The sequence below is a fragment of the Epinephelus moara genome, chromosome 5, assembly GCF_006386435.1.
Source record: "Epinephelus moara isolate mb chromosome 5, YSFRI_EMoa_1.0, whole genome shotgun sequence".
Taxonomy (NCBI): domain Eukaryota; kingdom Metazoa; phylum Chordata; class Actinopteri; order Perciformes; family Serranidae; genus Epinephelus; species Epinephelus moara.
This window is the reverse complement of record NC_065510.1, coordinates 4,260,564-4,282,680: the sequence shown is the minus strand read 5'-3', so window position 1 is coordinate 4,282,680 and position 22,117 is coordinate 4,260,564. Positions and strand designations below refer to the sequence as shown.

General features: G+C 43.2%; 2 protein-coding genes and 1 long non-coding RNA gene across 4 annotated transcripts in view; all 3 read right to left on the bottom strand.

Moving 5' to 3' along the window:
• LOC126389801 (NACHT, LRR and PYD domains-containing protein 12-like) overlaps window positions 1-22,117 on the bottom strand; it is a 140,056-nt gene that overhangs the window by 37,841 nt on the left and 80,098 nt on the right. The gene's annotated exons all lie outside the window — the stretch shown is intronic.
• LOC126389888 (uncharacterized) lies at window positions 1,240-6,931 on the bottom strand. Its single transcript, XR_007569906.1, has 4 exons — window positions 6,798-6,931; window positions 5,313-5,399; window positions 1,508-1,681; window positions 1,240-1,321 (listed from the first exon to the last, which is right to left on the bottom strand). It is a non-coding gene; the product is annotated as an uncharacterized LOC126389888 (long non-coding RNA).
• Window positions 12,344-22,117, bottom strand: part of LOC126389875 (myelin and lymphocyte protein-like) — a 15,931-nt gene continuing 6,157 nt past the window's right edge. Inside the window, exons 2-5 of one of the 2 annotated variants that reach the window (XM_050043831.1) lie at window positions 17,568-17,735; window positions 15,875-16,000; window positions 13,909-13,993; window positions 12,344-13,078 (exon numbers count right to left, since the gene is read on the bottom strand). In XM_050043831.1, coding sequence (XP_049899788.1) covers window positions 13,928-13,993; window positions 15,875-16,000; window positions 17,568-17,735 — 360 coding nt within the window. In that variant the 3' untranslated portion in view covers window positions 12,344-13,078; window positions 13,909-13,927. The remainder of the gene's footprint in view (window positions 13,079-13,908; window positions 13,994-15,874; window positions 16,001-17,567; window positions 17,736-22,117) is intronic. The other variant, XM_050043830.1, reaches the window with a different exon arrangement.

Sequence of the window (22,117 nt, the reverse complement as noted above, 5' to 3'; positions counted from 1 at the left end):
CAGCAGCCCGGCGCACAGACGGCAGGAGGAGCGGCTGCTGCAGCACAATGATAACTCACATCAAAGCATAAAAAAAGTGAGCTAACAGTTACAGGTAAAGAGCCGGTAACGTCAGAGTTTCTCAAGACTATGGTTATTCATGGGGCGTCGGTGGCTTAGTGGATAGAGCAGGCGCCCCATGTACAAGGCTGTTGCTGCAGCGGTCTGGGCTCGAATCCAGTCTGTGGCCCTTTGCTGCATGTCACTCCCCCCCCCCCCCTTCATACTTACCTGTCCTGTCCATTAAAGGCAAAAATGGCCCAAAAAATATCTTTAAAAAGACTATGGTTATTCATAGCTTAGTGCCGCGGACCGTTCACTACCGGCGAGATTAACAGGGTTAAAGCTTCACAGACTCGTGAGAAAAAGCGGATATTAAAAGATTGATCTCGGATTTTACAAATCACTTTCAGGTCATTCAAATTTAGATTGATTTGAATGGATGAATTTATTATTTTAGCTCAGTCTTATTTGTAACTTCAGAATTTTAACATTGTGATGGGGCTGGTCTGGACATGACTTCACTTCCTGCAAAGCGTCCTGAAAATGTGTTGCATACATGCGACTGCAGACGGAGCAAGTCATGGTGTAAATGACACAAAATAATCTTAAAACCAACTCCCTTTGAGAGTCATGTAAGGCAGATGTTAGCATCTCCCCTCCCCCGCCCAGTTAGGACCACACCCACTGGAAAGATATTTCAGTCCCCGGTGGTCAATATCAAATGTCGCTGGTTTATTTTCTAATAACACCTCATTTTTCATAAAAACCAGTGGAAGTAAATTCTGAGGATTACTTAGCTGAATGAGTTCTGATTTTCTGCCTCAGTCTGATTCCAGAATATCTACAACTCAGTGACTTGTCTGTTTGGACAAAAGGAGCAGAAGGCAGGTTTTCAGTCTCATCTTTTATTAGAGGATAGTTTGACTTGTTGGTCTGATGACAGAAGAAAATGAATAACAAAGAACATTTATCTAGACATCATAGTTCCTCATTTTAACAATTAATTATCCAACAAAGGTGATTCACCTCCACAACTCTGACTACAACACAGTGACAGTGTGAAGGAAAAGTTTCCACTGATTAAATAAATCACATTCATCAAAAACAACCACAGCTGCTGTAAATGCATTGAAACAACAGGAAACGTGCATTTCATATACACAGCTCAAACTGTAGGAGGGATGAAGCATCCACACAGGTGACACAGGTGTGCTGACTCAGAGGCTCCGCCCATCCAGAAGAAGAAGAAGGAGATGACGTAGCAGCAGTGAAGTAACTCCTGGAAAAACAAACAAACAAACACCATGGCGACCGAGAAGCAGAAGATGCACTTCTGGACGGATGAGGAAACTACATTCATGCTCCGCCATCTCTATTTGTTGTTAGGTTCCTCTTCGGGTCAACCGGAACTAGTTCAATACATGTAAACGTACTGACTGTGTGAGCTCTTGTTGTCTGCTCGTACCTGAGAGTCTCCAGTCTCCAGTGTGGATCCTTCAGTCCATCCATCAGCAGCTTCACTCCTGAGTCTCCTGGATGGTTGTAGCTCAGATCCAGCTCTCTCAGATGGGAGGGGTTGGATCTCAGAGCTGAGGCCAGAGAGGTACAGCCTTCCTCTGTGATCAGACTGCCCGACAGCCTGGAGACACACACACACAAACACACACAAAATGATATTTATTTTCATCTGTGTGTGTGTGTGTGTGTGTGTGTGTGTGTGTGTTAGCAGACGGTTCTTCTGCAGCAACGTGCCAAAGCTCGCACAACAGAGAACAAGAGCAGAATGAAGCTGCAAAGTGTCTGGAAATACTGAATTTAAAAGTTAGTGTTGCTCCAAAACTTTATTCATCATTGCTGTTAGCCAGCAGACATGTTTGAGATCACAAAAAAACACTTCTGAAGATGCAGCCAGCAGCACTGGGAACACATATCAGAGAGACCTGTACAGAGTCCTGAGATGAGACAAAAGGGGGGCAGGTGTTCACCAACAGAACAATCTCTCTTCATGATTCTTCACCTGCTCGGCTGCTCCTATCTAACTGTGTCTGTCTGCTCTCTGTTGCTGGTCATAGTGCATGGCGGGTTTATCAGAGCTTGTTGGTGAAAACAGCTGCCTGCTGGTGATGAGAGCGGTTAAACTGAATCCAAACAGTTTGGGGTCGTACAAACAAAACACTGAGCTGGAAGATGCCTAGTGTCTTTGTATATCTGGCAAATGTTAAATAGTTATCTGTTCAACAGAATATTAAACCTGACCTGAGAGTCTCCAGTTCACAGTTTGGACTCTTCAGTCCAGCAGAGAGCAGCTTCACTCCTGAATCCCACAGGTCATTGTTGTTCAGGTCCAGGTGTCTCAGACTGGAGGACTGGGAGCTGAGGACTGAGGACAGAGCTCCACAGCTTCTCTCTGACAGATCAGTGACTCAGCGAGAAATTGACTACAGTATTTCTGTATCAAATGTACATTGTCTTTTAAAGGAAATAAATTAATTTAATAAAACTAACTCAGATTAGAAAAGGAAAGATTTAAAGAAAGGAAAAAAGAAAATATGCTGATATTTTTAAATTGAAAAAGAAACAAATATTTGAATATAATTTAATTAATATGTGTGTTTATACTCAGTGTTACTAACTGCACACTGTTAATACTTTGTAAACTTGCTCAGTGGATTCAGAATCACAGCTGTTTTGTGACCATTTGTCGATGGTTTCCTGAGCGTTTTCTTCTCTTCAACCTCGAAAGTCTTCATTGTCGTGTTTCTCCAAACCATGCCAGTGGCTGTGGGTCATCCACTAATTGGAAAGTCAGCGGTTCAATCCCCGGCTCCTCCAGTCTGCATGTCAAAGTATCCTTAGGCAAGATGCTAAACCCCACATTGCTCCCGTTGGCTCTCCCATCACTGTGTGAATGTGTAAATGAGTAGTACCATGCATGTTAGCCTCAGCCACCAGTGTGTGAATGTGACATGTAGTAGGAAAGTGCTTTGAGTTGTTGGAAGACTAGAAAAGTGCAGCTCCATTAACCATTGACTGACAGTATCACATGGGATGGGTCTCATGCAGGAACATCTTTGTATTTTTATCTGAACCTCTCTTACTTTTTTGTGAGGTGCAAAACAAATTGGTGAATGCCACAAATCCTCTTTGAATCACTTGTACGTGCGACTTCAGAACAAGTCTGTTTGTCCGAGTGGTTCTTGCATGAGGCCCAGTGTCATTCATCGTTCCAACTCCTCACTGAAGCGCTATGACGAGTACACCGAGTGAAAGATTCAGTCCCAGGACTACATCTTTATCAGACTTGTTATTTATCTTTTCATCAAGTGTGATATTTTGACACATTTCACCATCATTCAGCCTAAAATAACTGATATCTCTGGAAAGTTTGGGATCTCCAGTATTATTCAAAATGAGGTCATTTAGGATTAAACAATGTTTTGTCTGAGCAAAGATGGAGGTAAAGATGGAGTAATCAGAAGGTTTAGCAGAGTTGAGTGTGTTACCTGGACACAGCGCTGGCAGCGGGCCCCCGTTCATTCCTATGAAAACTGCTCAGTGGTGCATGAAGTGAAAAAACGCTTCATAGTATGAAATTACCTGGATTATTAGCACTGATTCTGCATTATGTAGCCAATGAGCAGGTGCACTACAGACTTATGGCCGCAAAAAAGACACAGCGCAGCGGCTGACATCCAGTCTATCGCTCCACTAACTTGAGTGGGGATAAAATTATTTAATCTTGCAGCTTCCAAATGTTATCCAACAGAATGGACTAAATCTTTATAGTGGAACGAATCATTTCGTGGGGGATTGTCAACTTTTTTGCAGTGTGGGACAGGTCGAGGACAACATGAGTCAACAAAACACAAAAACATACAGTTGTGTTGGATGGACATTCACAGACACTCCTATGATTAAAGAGGAACACGGAAGTTTACGTCAACACACAGACACAGCCTGAATGTTCTTATTTTTCATTTATTGGAAACTAACTTGTCTCAGTCACAGCAGACGGACTGCAGAGCGGCTGCACGCTGATGTTACTGACACGATGCTCTTCAGACCTTCTGGTCATAGGTTGTTTTTTTGAAGACAAAAGGAGGAGAGGCAAAAAAACCCAAATGGGCTTATTTGAAGCCTCCACCCAAAAACTTTAAAATGATCAATGGGGGAACAAAATGACAAACTAATAACAGAATATATATGACAACAACAACAATATGGAGCTACATTTGTTTCTTAATTATTCAATCAAACAGGAGGTTTTGCAATTAAAAAAAAGATGAGAGCAAAAGTATCAATATTGCAGTCAAAACATGATTGATTAAAAAATGCAAATCCTAAAGTTTTGTTTGCGAGTCTTTTGTTCTGCAAGTCAAAAAGTTCTGCGAGCAAAAAGTTGAACCTGGTGGGCGGGGCTTAAACTGAAAGCTGTAAGACACATCTCTATTGGCCAGTCTCGATCGGAATGACAGCTTGCAAAGTGACATGGGAGTTCTGTAGTTCACAGGGAATTCAGTGTGGGAGCTGTGGCGAAAATCAGTGAGCAGGTACGTTTATACATAACTAATAACAGTAAGAATGTTATTTGAACTGGTGCATGTAGATTGCTTTTGTTTAGCCAGGGTAGAACTATTCAACAGCGTAACAGTCAGCAGCCTACCGTCCATGCCCCGGGGTGTAGAGGGTGACATGGGAGTGGATTTTCAGTCCTGTCCCATCCCGCTCCCGTGTTGTGTTTCAGTTGCAGTAAAAAAAAAAAAAAGAAAAAATTAAAAAAAAAAAAAAACACAGTACATGGATGACACAATGTCTAGCTTAGTAGAATATTAACCCAAATATGACATCTATTGTTGTGTTTTGATGTTTATTGCCTAATTATTTTTACATTCACTCTGATAAACACATCTGATTTCTGCTGTGGTCAGACAACACGTCAAAAGAACCAGTTCTGAGGGAGAAAAATGTAGTTTAAGTATTGCAGCAAAAGTAGTGGTTGGTTCCGAGGTGGAGCTAGTTTCAACTACTTTGTAAGAACTTGACTATTGTTATTATGATTAGGCTCAGAGGCCATGTTGGATAATCACACAGACAGGCGGGCTCGGTGGCCATGTTGGATAATCACACAGACAGGTGGGCTCGGAGGCCATGTTGGATAATCACACAGACAGGTAGGCTCAGAGGCCATGTTGGATAATCACACAGACAGGTAGGCTCAGAGGCCAACCAAAACACAACACAGACTTTAAGAAAATCAAAATGACACTTACTCTTTGTAGATCTAGCTGGGCGGTGGTAGATCAGTCTGTAGGGACTCCACGTGGGAACCAGAGGGTGGAGGGTCCAGGAGACTTGTTCTAAAACAAATAAAAGAATTATTAAAATCACTCTTCATCTCTGCAGATCTAGGCGACAAAAACACAGACTTCTTTTTTCTTAGCTCGAGGCAGTGAGGGGGAACAACCTTTGTATGTCCTGTCTGTCATACATATGGAGATAATATTCCACATGTAGAAGAATTCAAAACAATCACCAGTCCACCAGGCTAATAGTGTCAGCATATGAGTAATTGTTTTTCCCAGCCTGGGGGTTGGGAAGTCTGCTCATCAACTATCGTTATTCATCAATAAAAATTATTATTGATTTGGCTTTTCATCTATGAATGCTTTAAGTTTGCAAATGTGGCTGCTGAAGTTTTTAATCCATATTTCTGGGGGCTGAGGAGTGATGACATCGAGCCCTGCAGTGGGTAATGTTACATGAAGGCCTTGTCATAAGATGCAGTGACTTCACTGCTACTGAACCAGTAACACGGACGCTCCAACTGTCATGTGTCACATCTAGGCTGACCAAACGTCCTCTTTTGCCCGGACATGTCCACTTTTCACAATCTGTCCGGGGCGTCCGGGGGATGTTTATAAATTGATGATAATGTCCGGTTTTCCGTGTGTGTGTGTGTGTGTGTGTGTGTGTGTGTGTGTGTGTGTGTAATCCCCGAGAGGCTGCCTTATCGGCGGATCTCCAACACTCACAACGAGGAAGCAGCAGACACCTGCATTATTCTGAGCTTCCAAGATGCCGAAGCTCAAGTGCAGCTTCACAGATGAACTGCAGAAAAAATTCCCAATTTACCGTCCCAACCCGGTCGGGATATATGGGAGGCTGAGTGCACCGTGTGCAAAGCTGGCACATATGTTTCTGTGTCTAATAAAGGTGCCGGGGAGCTCAAAGTTGGATTTTCTAATACAGAAGAGGTATTATTTAGAACATTATTTCATATTATTTGTCCATTAAGACTTGAAAAGATAGATATTATTTTACAAGTTGATTTTTCTAATACAGGAGACATTATTTCTATCATTATTTCATTCCAGTGTTACATTTATTTTACATTTATATTTATTTTTGTACAATTGGAACTTGCAAAAAGATTATTATTTTAGGCATAATAAAAGCAAGTTGAGTAACCTCTGAGAAGCTTATCTAAATTTCTGTCTTTGAGAGATATTATTTTGTAATATAACTGAATTTTCTATCCATACATATAAACTTTAAATATATTAAAATTATAAGGCATCTTTGAGTAAACTGCAAGTATCATTTAAGTAGGCTATCTCATGGCCGGGGCGAGTGTCCTCTTTTTTGGAAATCAAAATATGGTCACCCTAACATAAACACCAGGCTGAGGCTGAAATAAACTGCACACAGTGACTGCTGCTCACTGCTTATCACTTAATAAGAGTCCACATACTGACCTTCATGAAGGCGTCTGTTAAAGTCCTCCCTCTTGAGGCTCGATGGCCAGTGTTTTTTCATCAGTGTGAAAATGTCATCAGCTTTAGAGTTCAGTCTGATTCACACACTGCTGCTGATTGGAAACACGGGGCAGCTGCCTTCCTTCCTTTGCAGCAGGTTTAGTAACAGGTGTGTGAGTCTCGTTAGCTCGTTAATCAGAATGAACGTGCTGCTTGTTCAGCCTCTGAGTGGAGTCTGAGACTGATTCAGCATTTTAAACACAAAAAGAGACGTGAACTCATTTTGACACTCATTCTTGAACATGTGGGATTTCACCATCCTGGAAAAAGTTACATCCTGGAAACTGGTGAAATGTTGTACAAGTGGGGGGGACTAAAAACTCAGCCAATAAAACTATCACAAACGTTTTGAGCCGTCTCCCACTGCTATCCCATTGGTTGCTTCAAATTCAAACCCTGTTTCAACAGGAAGTACATCACAGTAAGGAAGTGAGGAAACCCTTTCATGGTGAAAACTTTATTTTGGGTGGAACCTCACATACAAGAAACGCAGCACAAATTGTTTTACAATGAGAAAATTACATGATATAAAATGAGCATGAAAACAAAGGAATCAACGTACAATAAAATCAGAGGTATTAAACCATAATTAATGTAAAACAGGACAGAAAATAAAACACACTCTGCACATCTTCTGTCAACAAAGGTAAATGTTATATTCCTTGTCCGCAGTAATCCTTCCTCCTGCACGACACACATCCCAGTCTCCTCTGTCGGCGGCAGCTAACAAATTAAAATCATCGCCCATATTTGCAGCGTCAGCAGAAGAGATTTGAACTTTTAGGCTTAAAACTCTCAACCCATTGGTGCCCAGAGGTCTGGACCACGAAGCAGGATTTGAAGTCAGCGAGGTAACTTCAGGGTTAACTCTGGTTTTCAGAACCATGAAGCTGATTCTCTTTTTACCGGGACAAATCACCATGGTAACTGATGCTGAACTGAGGCCTCAGTACTGTGAAAGCAGTTCATCTTCCCCAGGATATCTCCTCCTCCTCTGCTCTGACTCACCCGTCACATCCAGCGTCTGGATAACTGCTGCTACAGAGCTGGTTATGAACTAGTTCAGTCAACTCTGGGTTTTCCTATCAGCCACCAGCACGTTCATGTGAAAGAGGCGGGGCTGTTAATGATGAGTGACATCATCAGTTACCATGGTGATTTATCACAATGAAAAGAGAACCAGCTTCATAGGACTGAGAGCCAGAGTTAACCCTGAAGTGACCTCGCTGACTCCAAATCCTGCTTCGTGGTCCAGACCTCTGGTTAACTCCAGAGTATCTGATCATAGACTGGGAAGGCATAGTGGGCTGTAGTGGGTTTAGCTCCAATGCTTACACCTTTGGATTGGGCCCACTGCGTCACCAAGGCCCAACATTGTGTACCTGTTTGGACCCTGAGAGCGCTGCCATCTGATATGAAAGGGTCTCAGCTGAGACACTGGAAAGTCTTTTCTCATGAAGGGGCAGCTCTCTCTTGGTCAAACCTTCGCGTTACTTCAAAATGATACATTCACTTATTTCATCAGGAGGACTCGTTGCATCCTGCAGGTGTTGACTGAGCTGGAGGTCAGACCTGTGTGCTGACATTTTCTTCATGGACGTTTGTGCACGAGGACACACAGCAGGCACCAGTTGACCAGGATAAAAACATACTTGTGGCTGCAGAGAAACATCTACTGCTCAGAAAAGTTTGAAGACAAACTCTCCAACAAACGACTGGATAAAAACTGTCACCGAAACAACCTTTGGATATAGTGACCTTCATAAGACCACAGCATGATCATGTGTAAGATAGAGGAGGACAAACAGACCCAGAACAAAAGGAAACTGAAGTAGTTTTGGCTGGTCTGCACGGCTTCCATCGTCTTTAGTTTCATGGAGATGCTCTGCTATTATCACCTGCTGCCTTCATCAATTATACATCACAGCCACAGTTCACTGACCCGCCATACTGCCTATCAGCCTCGCACTGTGTGTGTGTGTGTGTGTGTGTGTCTCAGCCTGCCCTGTATTTACTCCCTGCCATACTCCATTAAACCTGGTTTCATGTTCTTGTTGTTGTTCTCAGTGCTGCTGGTTGGGCACCAGTATAAAGAACACTAAGCCTGAATATTTGGACATTATGTCCCGCCAGCGTCAGTGGACAGTTTCATCAAGTTTGTTCAACCATCAGGTTAACCACCTGTTCCAAAGTGCTAAAGAATAATTCTGTTTCTAATGACAATAACACACACAGTCACAGGAGTACACTGTAAACCCCAATTCATCCACTACACAAAATGTTAGTGTGAAAAACAAAATACAATCTGGGCTACAAAAACTCAACCCTGTGAGCTTGACACAATTTTTTGAAATGTTTTTTGTGTCGACAATTGTCAGCGTGTGTTTCCTCCAGGTGCTCTGACATGTTCTCCCTGTGTCAGCGTCGGTTTCCTCCAGGTGCTCCCACATGTTCTCCCTGTGTCAGCGTGGGTTTCCTCCAGGTGCTCCCACTTCCTCCCACAGTCCAAAGACATGCAGGTTAATTGGTGACTCTAAATTGTCCGTAGGTGTGAATGTGAGTGTGAATGGTTGTCTGTCTCTATGTGTCAGCCCTGTGATAGTCTGGTGACCTGTCCAGGGTGAACCCCGCCTCTCACCCAGTGTCAGCTGGGATAGGCTCCACCCCCCCTGACCCCTAACAGGATAAGTGGTTACAGAAAATGAGTGAAACAGTTTTTGAGTTAATTTGACTAAAAGTTATAAAGCATATTTCGCCTGACATTTCAGGCCAATAAACAACTCTAGCATTGTGCACTTAACATATTGTGGCATGTTGGGGCTAAATGGGCGGAGTTTCCCAGCATGCCATGAGACGATGTGTTTAAGGCCATAAGCCAAAGAAAACTGTGTTTAAATGTGTTGTAAATCGAAACAGCTGGCTCCTCCAAATATTGTACAACAAACCTAAAACAATGAGCTTTTGGGCAGCAGTACGATGTGTTATGTTTGGAGGAGAGATGTCTTCATACAGACCTTTGAACACTGAGTCTGGTTTTTTTCATCTGAAATTGTCGCACGTCTAAAAATATACGACCTCATGTTGTGTCAGTCACATTGGCACAGAGTCTGAAACTTTTGTCCATCATTGAAATTTTCCGAACAGTTTTGATTTTCTGCATTTTTCGCCTCTGTGAGGTCCTTTAGAGACATCTGACCAAGAATCAGCCACAACAAGACATAAATCATAGACAGAATCATTTCATAACTCAGATAGCTCATGTGGATGATGATGACGAGGAGGAGGTTGCGGATTACACGCAGAATGTGGAGGACAGCTACGCCCCCTCATGCAGCTGCGGTGCCAAATGAAAGACAGATAGGGAGTCGGTACAACTTCCTTTTTACTCCTCCTGTTTCGTTTGTAAAAAGTTAGTGTGAACAGGAACCAAACCAAAACTAGGATGAACCAAACTAGCGGTGTCACTGCAGCCTTGGAGATGGTCTGTGTGGAGGGATGGACCATCTGAACACTGTGACAGATTGATTTCTTCAGACAGGAAACATCTGAAAAGCTGCATTACAAACAAAAGTTTCTTCATCAATTATTAAACACATTTTTATTGGTGTGTTTCACACTTTGCTGCTCATTACTTTTTATGGATTGTAATGATTTCTTTCTTTATCGGTGTAGTTTTGAGGTAATATCAGTGTCTGGTGTAAATGTCAAAGCTGCATTGGGAATAAGTTTGATGGAAAAAAATCTGATCTAACAGGATGTAAGTGTGTCTCTGACTCGTCTGCGGCTCTTTGTCACCGTCACCTGCTGCTGCCGCCTGATCTCGTCCACTCTCCAGGTGAGGCGCAGCTCATCTCCAACGAGCCTAGTGTCTCCCTCTCAGTGGTGTGTGAACTCTGACCTCTCTGCCCTCCTCGCTTCACCTGATGTCATTGCTGATGAAATATTCATAGGTGTCAACAGCCGGCATCACCTTCACCTGCCCCACCCCACCCACTGTTACCCTGGAGACGACACAACACAGCACATGATGTCGTGTTGTAGCAACAGTGTAATGGAGAGCAGTCAGGATTTACTCTCGTTCAGTCTGCCCAGAGTAGACGGCAGACTCACGAATCCATCAGCTGAAACTGAAGCAGCATTACCCGACATGCCTGATCTGGAGTTACTGGATTATTTACAGTGAATGTACACAAGTTTTAAACATCACAAAAGCTGAATTACCACCCCGTGGCTGTACGCCTCCACGAGCACACCGTTAAATTGGCTGCAGTTACAGTCTCCATCCATGGCAGTGAAAACATGGATGCTTCACACACAGAAGATCTATACAGTCAGCACAGTTTCAAGACTAGAGTCACCAATTCAGTATCTGACCAAATGTCTCTCCTTCTGTTCCTGAGATATTACGTTAAAACATGATGATGTCACAGTCAAGCTGACCTTTGACCTTTTGACCTTCATTATTTTATCCTGTTAGACATTTGTGTCAAGTTTGGTCAGAATTAGTGAATGAATTCTTCAGTTATGGACAGAAACATGTTGTGAGGTCACACTGACCTTTGACCACAAAATTCTCATAAGTTCCTTGTTGAGTCCAGGTGGATGTTTGTGCCGAATTTCAAGAAATTCCTTAACAGAGTTCTTGAGTTATTGTGTTCACAAGCATGAGACAGACAAGGTCACGCTGACCTATGACCTTTGACCACCAAAGTCTGATCAGTTCATCTTTGTTTCCAAGTGGATGTTTGTGCCAAATTTAAGGGAATTTAAGAAATGCTTCTTAAAATCTGAATGAGGATAGTGATAGTGAGATACTGGCTACAGTGCTGAAACAAACCCAGCATCAGATGGACTGTATTCATAATCAATACGCCACAATAATATAAATAACCAGCGCCAATTCATCAGTCAATGAGAATGTGTGTGTGTGGGCGGGGCATAAGCACATACAGCCAGCAGCAGCAGCGACCCACCGTCTGACACCGGCACACCGTGAGGACAGAAACAGAGGGCTCTGTGGGGACGGAGCACCTGCTGCAGCAAGCCAACACGGCGTCTGTGGTCATTTTGACTTGACCAGCAGACTTCACTACAAGCTGATTGGCTGTTGAAACAGGTGACGTGCTTTAAAACCAGCTGCCGGCCATTTGACCAGCTGAGTGTCAGGTGACACCATCAGCCGGCTTGAGTCGAGCTCAGACCGGCCAGTTCACACCGCTGACACTTTTCTCTGTGTCGATCTAAATCAGTTGCATCTTGTTGTGAATCTTTGGTCTGAGCTGGACTTTGGAAACAAACATTTAAAGCTGTCGGTCAGTGAACGGCGAGCTGTCACACACAGAACTGTTCTGCTAAAAAACAAAGATTTGAGTCACTTTTTCCTGTTTGTATTTATTTGAGGATTTTTCTATGAAAAGATCCTGAATGTTCATCTGGAGCGGTGTGCTAAATAAAGTGACCAAAACACTTTCATTCAAATGTTTCAAACACATTTATTCATCCTCAGTGACGTCAACAGTCTCAAAAACGTATAAAAACGAAGCATGAATGAAGTTATCAAGGCTTAGATTACAAAAACAAAAGTCTCAATATACAGCCTGGTTTAATTTCCTGCTTTGATCCATATTTAATTTGATCTTCTTGTTGAGAAAGTTATAAAAAAATACAGCCTGAATTCAGCCACATCAACATCTTTCTTTCATCAGCTGAGAGCAGAACAGGAAGACGGATCTGAAGGAAAGCCATAACAAAGGTACAGCAGTGAGGGCGCTCAGAGGAGGCAGAGCTCACAGAACATGTGGGGGTGGACAGAATAATAGAAACTGTCAGAAACAGCTCAGAAATAAAAACCAGTCTAATCAGCATTTTTGCTTCAGCGTCAGTCATGTGTGAGGCTGTAAACCTGCTGACACGCTCCGCAGCTTCTGTGGATCCATCGACAGAACTGACGAAGCCGAAACTTCTTCACGTCATCACTTCAAATCCCTGAACCCCTCCTGCTTCATACAGCCGGACGCTGAGAGACGCTGCGGTGATACAGAATCCAAACGCCTCTGCAGTCAGCCTCCATCACCGTCAGCCCTCCCCTCATCTTCACGTCAGCGTGCTGCAGCTTCATGTTCAAACTTCAAAAATCAGCTTTGTCTCTAGAAAGATTTCCATCGGATGGCAGACAGGATGGCGTGGATGAAGTAGAGGAGAGTCGCCACGTACGAGAAGACCTGAAGAGACAAAGAGAAGATGTGACTGGATGGAAGGTCGAGGTTCTTCCTCTGAGGACCAAGATAAACCAGGACAATCTGTGCCTGATGTCAGACACAACTGACATTTCCACCTTCACTCTGGCAGTGTGCTTCTGTTGTGGAGCGGGTTTGATTTTCCCTGACCGATCAATACAGACCAGCGTATCTGCCTGAATGGCTCTGCACCACTGGACAGTTGTCGTAGCCAGCAGATATACAGAGCTGCTGCTAAAGTTTAGAGAGTGATGTTTACGTCACCGTGACGACGCACACAAACACAAACAAGTCAAGAGAGACTGATAAGACAGAGAACTGATGATGTCATTCAGGCTTCGATAAAATCATACTGTGAACAGTTTTTTTCAACTAGTAAATCTAGCACTGTGCATTCAGTGATATCAACCTTTAGACAAGGCTGGCAGCAGATTAAAAGCTAAGCTACGCTAACCAGCTGCTGGCTGTAGCTTCACTTCAAAATGTTGACCTGTGTTGTGCTGTGAACAGACCAATGGGAGTTCAGAATGAACCTTTTAAGAGCCAATCAGAGGGTTTCGTCAGCTGGTTTAGAGCTGAGGAAGAAAACAGGGTCTGATCCGCTTAACACGTAACGGTGAGGGCCGGGGAAACTGTTAGGAGCGTAACCTGTCGACCAGCGGCAGCAGCCACGTAACTGTCAGCTGACAAAACAAACAACAATGTCGGCCTGCAGGAGAAAAGCCGTGGTAGATTTCCTAGTTCAGCCACAGGATCCAGATTTCTCCTTAGTCATTAGTTCAAGGTCAACACAGTACGTTCAGCGTCATACTCACGTTTGGCCGTGTTGTTGAGCTAGTTTGTCTCTGTCAAGTAGCTGACCGTTAGCAAACGATACTGGATTGCTACAAGATGGCCCACCTACAATATCAATCAATCAATCAATCAATCAATCAATCAATCAATCAATCAATCAATTTTATTTATAAAGCCCAATATCACAATTTGCCTCACAGGGCTTTACAGCATACGACATCCCTCTGTCCTTATGACCCTCACAGCTGATCAGGAAAAACTCCCCAAAAAAACCCTTTAACGGGGAAAAAAATGGTAGAAACCTCAGGAAGAGCAATATCCTCCCATTGTATGAAATGGTATACATTTCCGGTCTCCTAAGTAGGCGTTGTCCCCTGTACCCCAATCAAAGACGAGTATCCCCAACCTCGCTTCTGTCAACATGTGTGTACCCTTACTGGCCGTAAGCTAAATAAATAAATGGCCCGTGAAAAAAATATTTTTTCCAGCGGATGTCTTAGTTACAACATGATTGAGCTAACTGGAGTAGTTTCATGTCGTATCCGACAACGGGAGGCTTTTAACAGATGACGTCCTGATGTTAGCTTTGCTGCTGCTGTTAGCTGTCCCTGTCAGCTGCAGCCACTGATGCTTTCTAGACATCGTGATTTCCCAAAACTGAATAAATACCACACATAGCAACACAAAACTGCTTTGCTAGCTCAATCATGTTGTAACTAAGATATCCGCTGGAAAAAATATTTTTTTAATCCAGTATCTTTGGTGAAACTGCACTGATTTCAGCACCAGAGAGGAGATATCTGTTGCCAGATCTCGCGAGAGTGTGTTGTTGAGACAGAGACAGGTCTTGAACAAAGTAAATTTTCTCCTGATTTGTCCGTCTGAAATTTGCCATTTTGGTGTCGGAATGTTCTGAAGATATGTGGCTTGTGATAAATGGGTCCAATATTTGCTTCCGTGACTATGGGGCGAAAGAATCAGCCATAATCTGTAATCACGTTCATTTCTCCCACTGAAGTCAATGGACTCAGGACCTGCTGTTAGTCTCCTAAAGGGGCGTGGTGGTCGCCAACCCCACGTGACACTGATACAGGAAACTGACTCGCAGTGGACCGTCTTGGTTTATCCACCGTCTTTGCCGTTAGTCACTCACTCTACAGCAGGAAACAGCACTTCAAAATAAAAGCTCAGAGCCAGAAGTTCACTGCACTTGTGTTTTTGTTTTGTGTTTTTACAAACACGTTTGCGAGTCACTTGTGGTCCCCACTTTTGGACCGCGACCCACCAGTTGGGAACCACTGTCTTAGTTGACACAACTGCCTGCATTAACAGTGACGTTCACAATCTGATTGTGTGTAAGCCTGAATGACATCATCAGTTCTCTGTCTCGTCATTCTCCCCTGACTTGTCTGTGGTCGTGGTGACCTTGTGGTGGTCCTAGCATATTTGGTGCCCATGGCGAGATTGCCCCTGGTGCCGCCTGGAGACGCATCATACTGCCATGAAAAGTGGCCTTTGGCGTCAGGTCCTGTCATAATCACTGTGACCACCAGAGGTCGCTGCTTAACGTTTAACATAAATAGAGTCGTAATAAGCTGCTGTCCAAACGAGCTGTGGAGTCTTATTTTTGGACAGGACAGTCTCGGACAATATGGACTAAATTACAACCAACAACAAAACTCTCTGTTGGATATCAAGGTCGTATCTTCCACTCGACGCCTCAGCCAGGTGTACAAGGCAGATTATCATATGTGTGGGAGCAAATTACAAATTACAGGAGGACATGAACAGTACATGTCCTACCTGTGATTTATTCACTTTGTGTAATTCTCCGAGCTTTAGAAACAAAACGAGCCCAAACTTTGACACGCAGTCCGACTCCTCAAACAGAAATAATTCAGGTTTTTCGTTCTGCATTCTAACAACATGCAGCAGGTTATCATAAAGTACAAACGTGCACTCAGAGCAGGAAACAGTCTGACTCACCACTGCAGCGATGTCCAGCTTGTAGCTTTGGGAGCCAGTCCCATCATCTAAGCCCAGGGTCACTGTAGCCAAAGCCACTGAGGCGCTGAGGTAGAAGAAGGCCGCAATGCCGTGATACGCAAAGTCCTGACAGATGAGGAAGAGGAAGAGGAAGAGGAAGACAAGAGAAGAATGTGAGACACTGTCTGTGGTGAGAGGTCAGTAATGCACTGGCGCAGAGTCAAAACACACACTAACTTATTGTTACACAAAACTGGTGTGTCATGGTGTCGTGTTGCATTCACAGCGCCTGTTGTTCATAACAGAGGAAATCATGTTCTCTCTTTACTCTGACACGGGAGGAAAACGTGTCGGTGTCACAGTTGGTTCTTTTGTCTCGTTTGTTAAAGCAGTTTGGTGACGAGGTGACGAGGTGACGAGATGACCCGTTATCTGAGAATTCAGAATCAGAAGTTGAGAAGAAACAAAGTCATTTGGTCTCTTTCACAAATGGTCCAATCTCACAGCTGCACTGATTGTTGAGCTCAGTTCAGACCAAAGATTCACGACAAGACGAGTTGAAACAGGGAACGACTGTCAACGCTCCGCTCTGTCACGCTGTAACCTGCCGCTTCACACCAAGTCAGCGAGATGAAAGGGTGACCTCTGACTACCAAAGTCTAATCACTTCATATTTGCGTTCAATGTGTCAAATCTGAAGAAATTCCCTGAAGGCATTGTTGAGATATCGTGTTCACAAGAGCGAGACGTACGTGTGCAACAGATGGGCCGAGAACCCCAAAACATAACGCCTGCGGCTGTGTCTAAAGCCAGGTGACACCATCAGCCAGCTTGAGTCCAGCTCAGACCGGCCAGTTCAAACCGCTGACACTTTTCTCTGCGACGTTCTGGAACGGTTTCATCTCGTCACCAATCTTTGGTCTGAACTGGACTTTAGCTACGGGGTCTCCCAAGGGTCACAGCGAGATTTTTTTTGTCTTTGCATTTCCTTTCAGTACTTTTCCTCTTCGTTCCCTCAGAGTCATCTGTGTATTTCTGCTCAGCGGCTCCCAGCAGAACGGCCCAGTATTGATCAGCTTATTGAATATTACTTTGAGGTGGGTCATAAGTATCCTGATGTAGTTCGACTAACTCACAGTAGCTGATCCGTCCCTCCAGGGTTTCGCAGGATGTTTTAGGGATTGTTGCAGCCTGAAAGGTCTGATTTCAAAGTAGCTTCTTCACTAAAAAATGTGATATATATGTTCTTTTGTTCTGTTGCAATGAAATTGCAAAAATAGCTTTGATGCTGTCTCAGACTCAGAGCTTATTATATGAACATTCACCACCACTGTCTGTTTGCTGTATGAATGTGGAGCCAAACCATGATGTTTTCTTCTAAACCTTTCTTAACCACATGCTTGTGTTGCACGAGGAAGTAAACACACATATACGAGGTGTTTTAGCCACACCGTAGGTTGTTTTGAATATAAGCAGCAGAAACTGAACATTTCCTGTGAAACCAAGGTGTATTTTTAAAAGACACAATGCAGGTAACAAACGTAAATCGACACAGCATTCCAGAGCATTAACAACAGGCGCCGGAGGCCACCCGGCACGTCACATGGAGATGTGACAGTCCACTGACCAAACTGTGATATTTGATGAGTTGGGAGTGAGAACGTGTTGGCTAAAATGTGTGTGTGTGACTTACTGCTGCAGCCCAGCTGCCTTTGTTGCGATGCCCCCCGCAGGCGAACACCACCATCCAGATAAAAGTCAAGCTGAAGCAGAAGACGGAGACGAACATGACCCAGCCCTGAGGGTTCTGTGGCACCACCAGCGTGCACGCCACCAAGATCCAGACCAGGCCACCGAAGATCTGCGGGAACACCAGAGACTCATGAGAGGAGACGACGATACAGCTGACCAACATGCCCCTCCCCCCTTTTTGTGTGAGACAGAGATCAGTGGAGTCACTGATTATGTGATGTGCTGAATATGACTGCCTCTGCTCGCTGTCTTCACATGTTGGATGGCATGTTTCATGGGCTCTGAGATTCATCACAAACTGAGGATCTCTTTATCACCATCTTGTTTCATACTCAAATGCAGGGGTGTAAATAGGGTTGTATTGGGGCCCATGTGGTGGGGGGGCCCACAGAGAGAGACTATATGTCGGGCAGAAAACAGGTCCTCGTGAGTAATTTAAATTGTCACTTCACAAATGTGCCTGTGTTCAAAGAAAAACTTTGTTTATTTATATTTATACACCTTTGAAAAGTGAGCCCATCTCCATCATGTCTTTATTTGTATTTGTCTATTTTTGGTAAATAGCCAGTAGCAGCTTAACTAAAGGTATTATTCAATTCACTTTTATTTATAAATCCCAATATCACAAATCACAATTTGCCTCAGAGGCTTTTACAGCTAATGTAACTGAATTATTTCTTGTTGTTAAACTACATTTTGTCAGTTTTATTTATCATTTAAAAAGTAAGAGTGTTTGTGACGTTTATCTCTGAGTTATTTTTATTCTTGATTCACATCGCCTCCTCTGTACCTCCTGGGTTTCCGTAGCTCCTCCTGTCTGCCTCTTACAGTGGCCTTTTGCACATCTGCAGGTAAGTCACATTGAAAAGTGCTGCTGCGCCACTTTAGTATTTACTCTGTAATCTTTGGTGCATTGTTCACTGTTGTAGCTGCTGTTTTGTTTTGTTGTGACCTCTTACATGAGTTTTGTTCAGTTAACTTTTTGCCGCCATTTGTGGTACAGCGAGGCGCCTTGTGTCACGTGATCAGCACAGCGCTGCAGTTTTAACGTCTGATTTCTGGTGTAAAATGTTGTTATTCTGTGTGTTCAGGAGCAGAGGTGCAGAACCAGGTGTCCAGAGGGCGATTAGTGTGTCATGTTGTTTTCTGCAGGAGGAATAAATGCTGGACAACAATATCTTCAAGTCATCATTTGCACATGCATGGTCCACACACGTTACACATCCCTCTGTCCTCGGACCCTCACAGCTGATCTGGAAAAACTCCCCAAAAAACCCTTTTACGAGGATTGAATGGTCGAAACCTCAGGAGGAGAAACTGAGGAGGGATCCCTCTGTTATAAAATGTGTGCTTACTCCACATAAACCATAAATGAAATATAAAAAACTACAATCATGATCATGTGACAATAAGATTTTATGGTAGCTAGTTAAGGCGTGTAGCAAGCAGGGGGCACAGGGGCCCGTTGTAACTACCTTACGCCTCTGCTCCAAAGTGAATTGTCCTGCTTTATGTGCACGCCGCCCCAGTCACTGCTATGTTTTTATTCACAGAGCTGTCGTTGGTGAAATAGCTTCCTACTCATCGTCTCTTTTCAATATGAAATATGTTGCGTCATGTTGTGCCCAAAGTCAGAACTGATTTGAAAGGAAAAAGAAAAGCTTGCAGTTTCTCTGCACCCACAGCAGGGAACAATCTGCAAAATGATGTCAAGCTCCGTGACACGGTGACCTAAACGACTCTGAAACCACCGTGAAAATGATGCAGTCCAGGCTGTCTGTGTGCAGCTGTTTTATCTCACTCATATCGATGTGCTTTTATTTGTGAATTTCTATCTGTGGTTGAAACGCTGTGTTGCTGCTGTTCTGTGTCTCCCTTGTAAAAAGAGATTTTTGATTTCAATGGGACAAACCTGGTTAAATAAAGTAAGAGTCCAGAAGTCCCAAACTCAAAGAGATTCAGGTTAAATGACACTGGAGAGGCTTCAAAAATGATTTAACAGTTTGAAGTTATGTGTATGTGGACAATCGACAGGATGACACAACATGCAGCAGAAATATGCTTAGCATGTTTGAGTCCTGTTATCTCCATCTGACTCCACTTAACTTTGATCTTCTGATCCTCATCAGCAACTGATGGATATCTTTAACTCTCTTGATGTTCACATCTTTGCACATTTTTAGACGTTGATGTTTAACACACCTCTCCACCTCCACTGCCGTCTGATTCACATGTTGTATCTGGTCAGCTAACACGCTGCTAACAGCCAGGATCACAGAGTTCACAGAATATCAGACTGACTGAAATGTCAGAAGCTGAATTTATTTTCCTATGCTAACAGTTTCCCTGTGCTTCCAGTTTCCGTCTCCACAGTGAAAGTTGTGGATGGTACCAACAGAAGCGTTCCTTAGCATCCCCATGTTTGGTCCCCCCTCTGTTGGGGTACCTAGCACACAGATCTGGTACTAAAAGGTGGAGCTAGAAACCCTGCAGTCTGATTGGTCAGTAGAGGACGGTCACTCTGGTTTTATGTAACCTCTGTTCATACATCAGTAAACTACAACTATAAAATGAAAGAGAAAAAAATAACTTCATTCACTGGGCCGACTGCCGGCAACTTTTAAGGTGGAACGTTAACTTGTAATGTTACTCAATGCATGAGTTGATGACGTGAATCCATCAGTCCGTCTTTGTAAGTGGTGTGTCCCCCACCAGGAGAGTTTCAGTTTTAGTGCATGTGAATCACAAACACCAGTGAGCCTCAAATAAAACCAAAGCACATATTTTTCAGTGTATGTATGATAACACAGATTTATGTCTTTTTTCCTGTCACATTAATCATCTGTCAACCTCTGAGATTTATCTGGTGACCATTTGGAAGGGCCCGACCCCTTGGTTGGGAACCAATGGGCTAAACTAGCTGACCGTTGTGATGTCATATATGATAATATATCCAACACGTTCTCATCCCTGGTCATCACATATTGTCACTTTGTCAGTGGACTTTTGCATCATGTAAGCGCTATATCCTGCAGAATCTGCTGCTGACGTTCCTGGACAGGATGTCAACAAAAGCATCATGGTTTGGCTCTATATTCATACAGGAAGCAAACAGCTGCCTTCCAGGTGAAAATCTGGTGCTTGTTGGACCCACACACCTCCCCTCCCGCCCACCCTCCTGTTACCAGCAGCGTTTCAAACTAACACCACCTAGCTGCATATCATACTGACACAACCGGTGCCGTCCAGCCGACCGGCAGCGTGTCACGTCACTGTGAAGGATTCTGTCAGGCCACGTTACAAACTGATGCCGCCCTGCGTCGTATCATACCACTGTGAATGGGGGCTTTTGGCGTCGCTGTCTGACGCTGAAATCACTGGGAATTGATTAGTTCAGAGATACATCAGTCAGAGGGACCAGACTTTACTGCAACACTTTAACTACATCAAGCTGACCGTACTTTTGTCCTTTTGATTTAAGGAGGATTTGGAAAAGGCAAATTTATATTTCTCCTTATGTTTCCCCTTAACTGGTGAATCAGACGGCAGTGAGAGTTCAGGAGTTACTCAAGCAATGGTAATGTGTGTGGAGACATGAATATGAAACATATTGGGGCTGGAAGGGTTAATAACAGGCTTCTGATGATGATGATGATGATGATGATGATGATGCACCTCTAACGTTAGCTAGGTAGCATGTTTATTTCTATCACTGACTAACCTGGTGGTTCCTTAAGGTTCATTTATTCTCCCTCAGCGTAAGAAAATAGATCTGTTTGTTTCAGATGTGTTTTTTTCTCGGCTTGGCATCAATATGCTGCCATGCTCACTACATGGCACAGAAAGTGTCAACAAGATAAGAGATAAGATAAGATAAGATAAGATAAGATAAGAGATGAGATAAGATAAGATAAGATAAGATAAGATAAGAGATAAGAGATAAGATAAGAGATGAGATAAGATAAGATAAGATAAGATAAGAGATAAGATAAGATAAGAGATAAGAGATATGATAAGAGATAAGATAAGAGATAAGAGATAAGATAAGATAAGATAAGATACACCTTTATTGATTCCATAATTGAGAAATTCCAGTGTTACAGCAGTCAAGGAGAAAGAGTCAGATTAAAGATTTCAAAATTAAACTTAAAAAACTTAAATAACTAGGCATGCAAATAAGTACAAAAATCCAAGAGTCGGCGATAAATAACAATAATAATAATAATAATAACACTAATAATAATAATAATAATGAAAAACATAGGAAGTGGATAATAATGAGCAGTGGATAAAGGGAGCACATCTAGTGCAAGTGATTGTATGTGCAAAACAGCAGACAGCTGTGGTGTCCCTAAAGTGTCCATAGTGTCCCTAAAGTGTCCATAGTGTCTCTAAAGTGTCCATAGTGTCTCTAAAGTGTCCATAGTGTCTATAAAGTATCCATAGTGTCCCTAAAGTGTCCATAGTGTCTCTAAAGTGTCCATAGTGTCT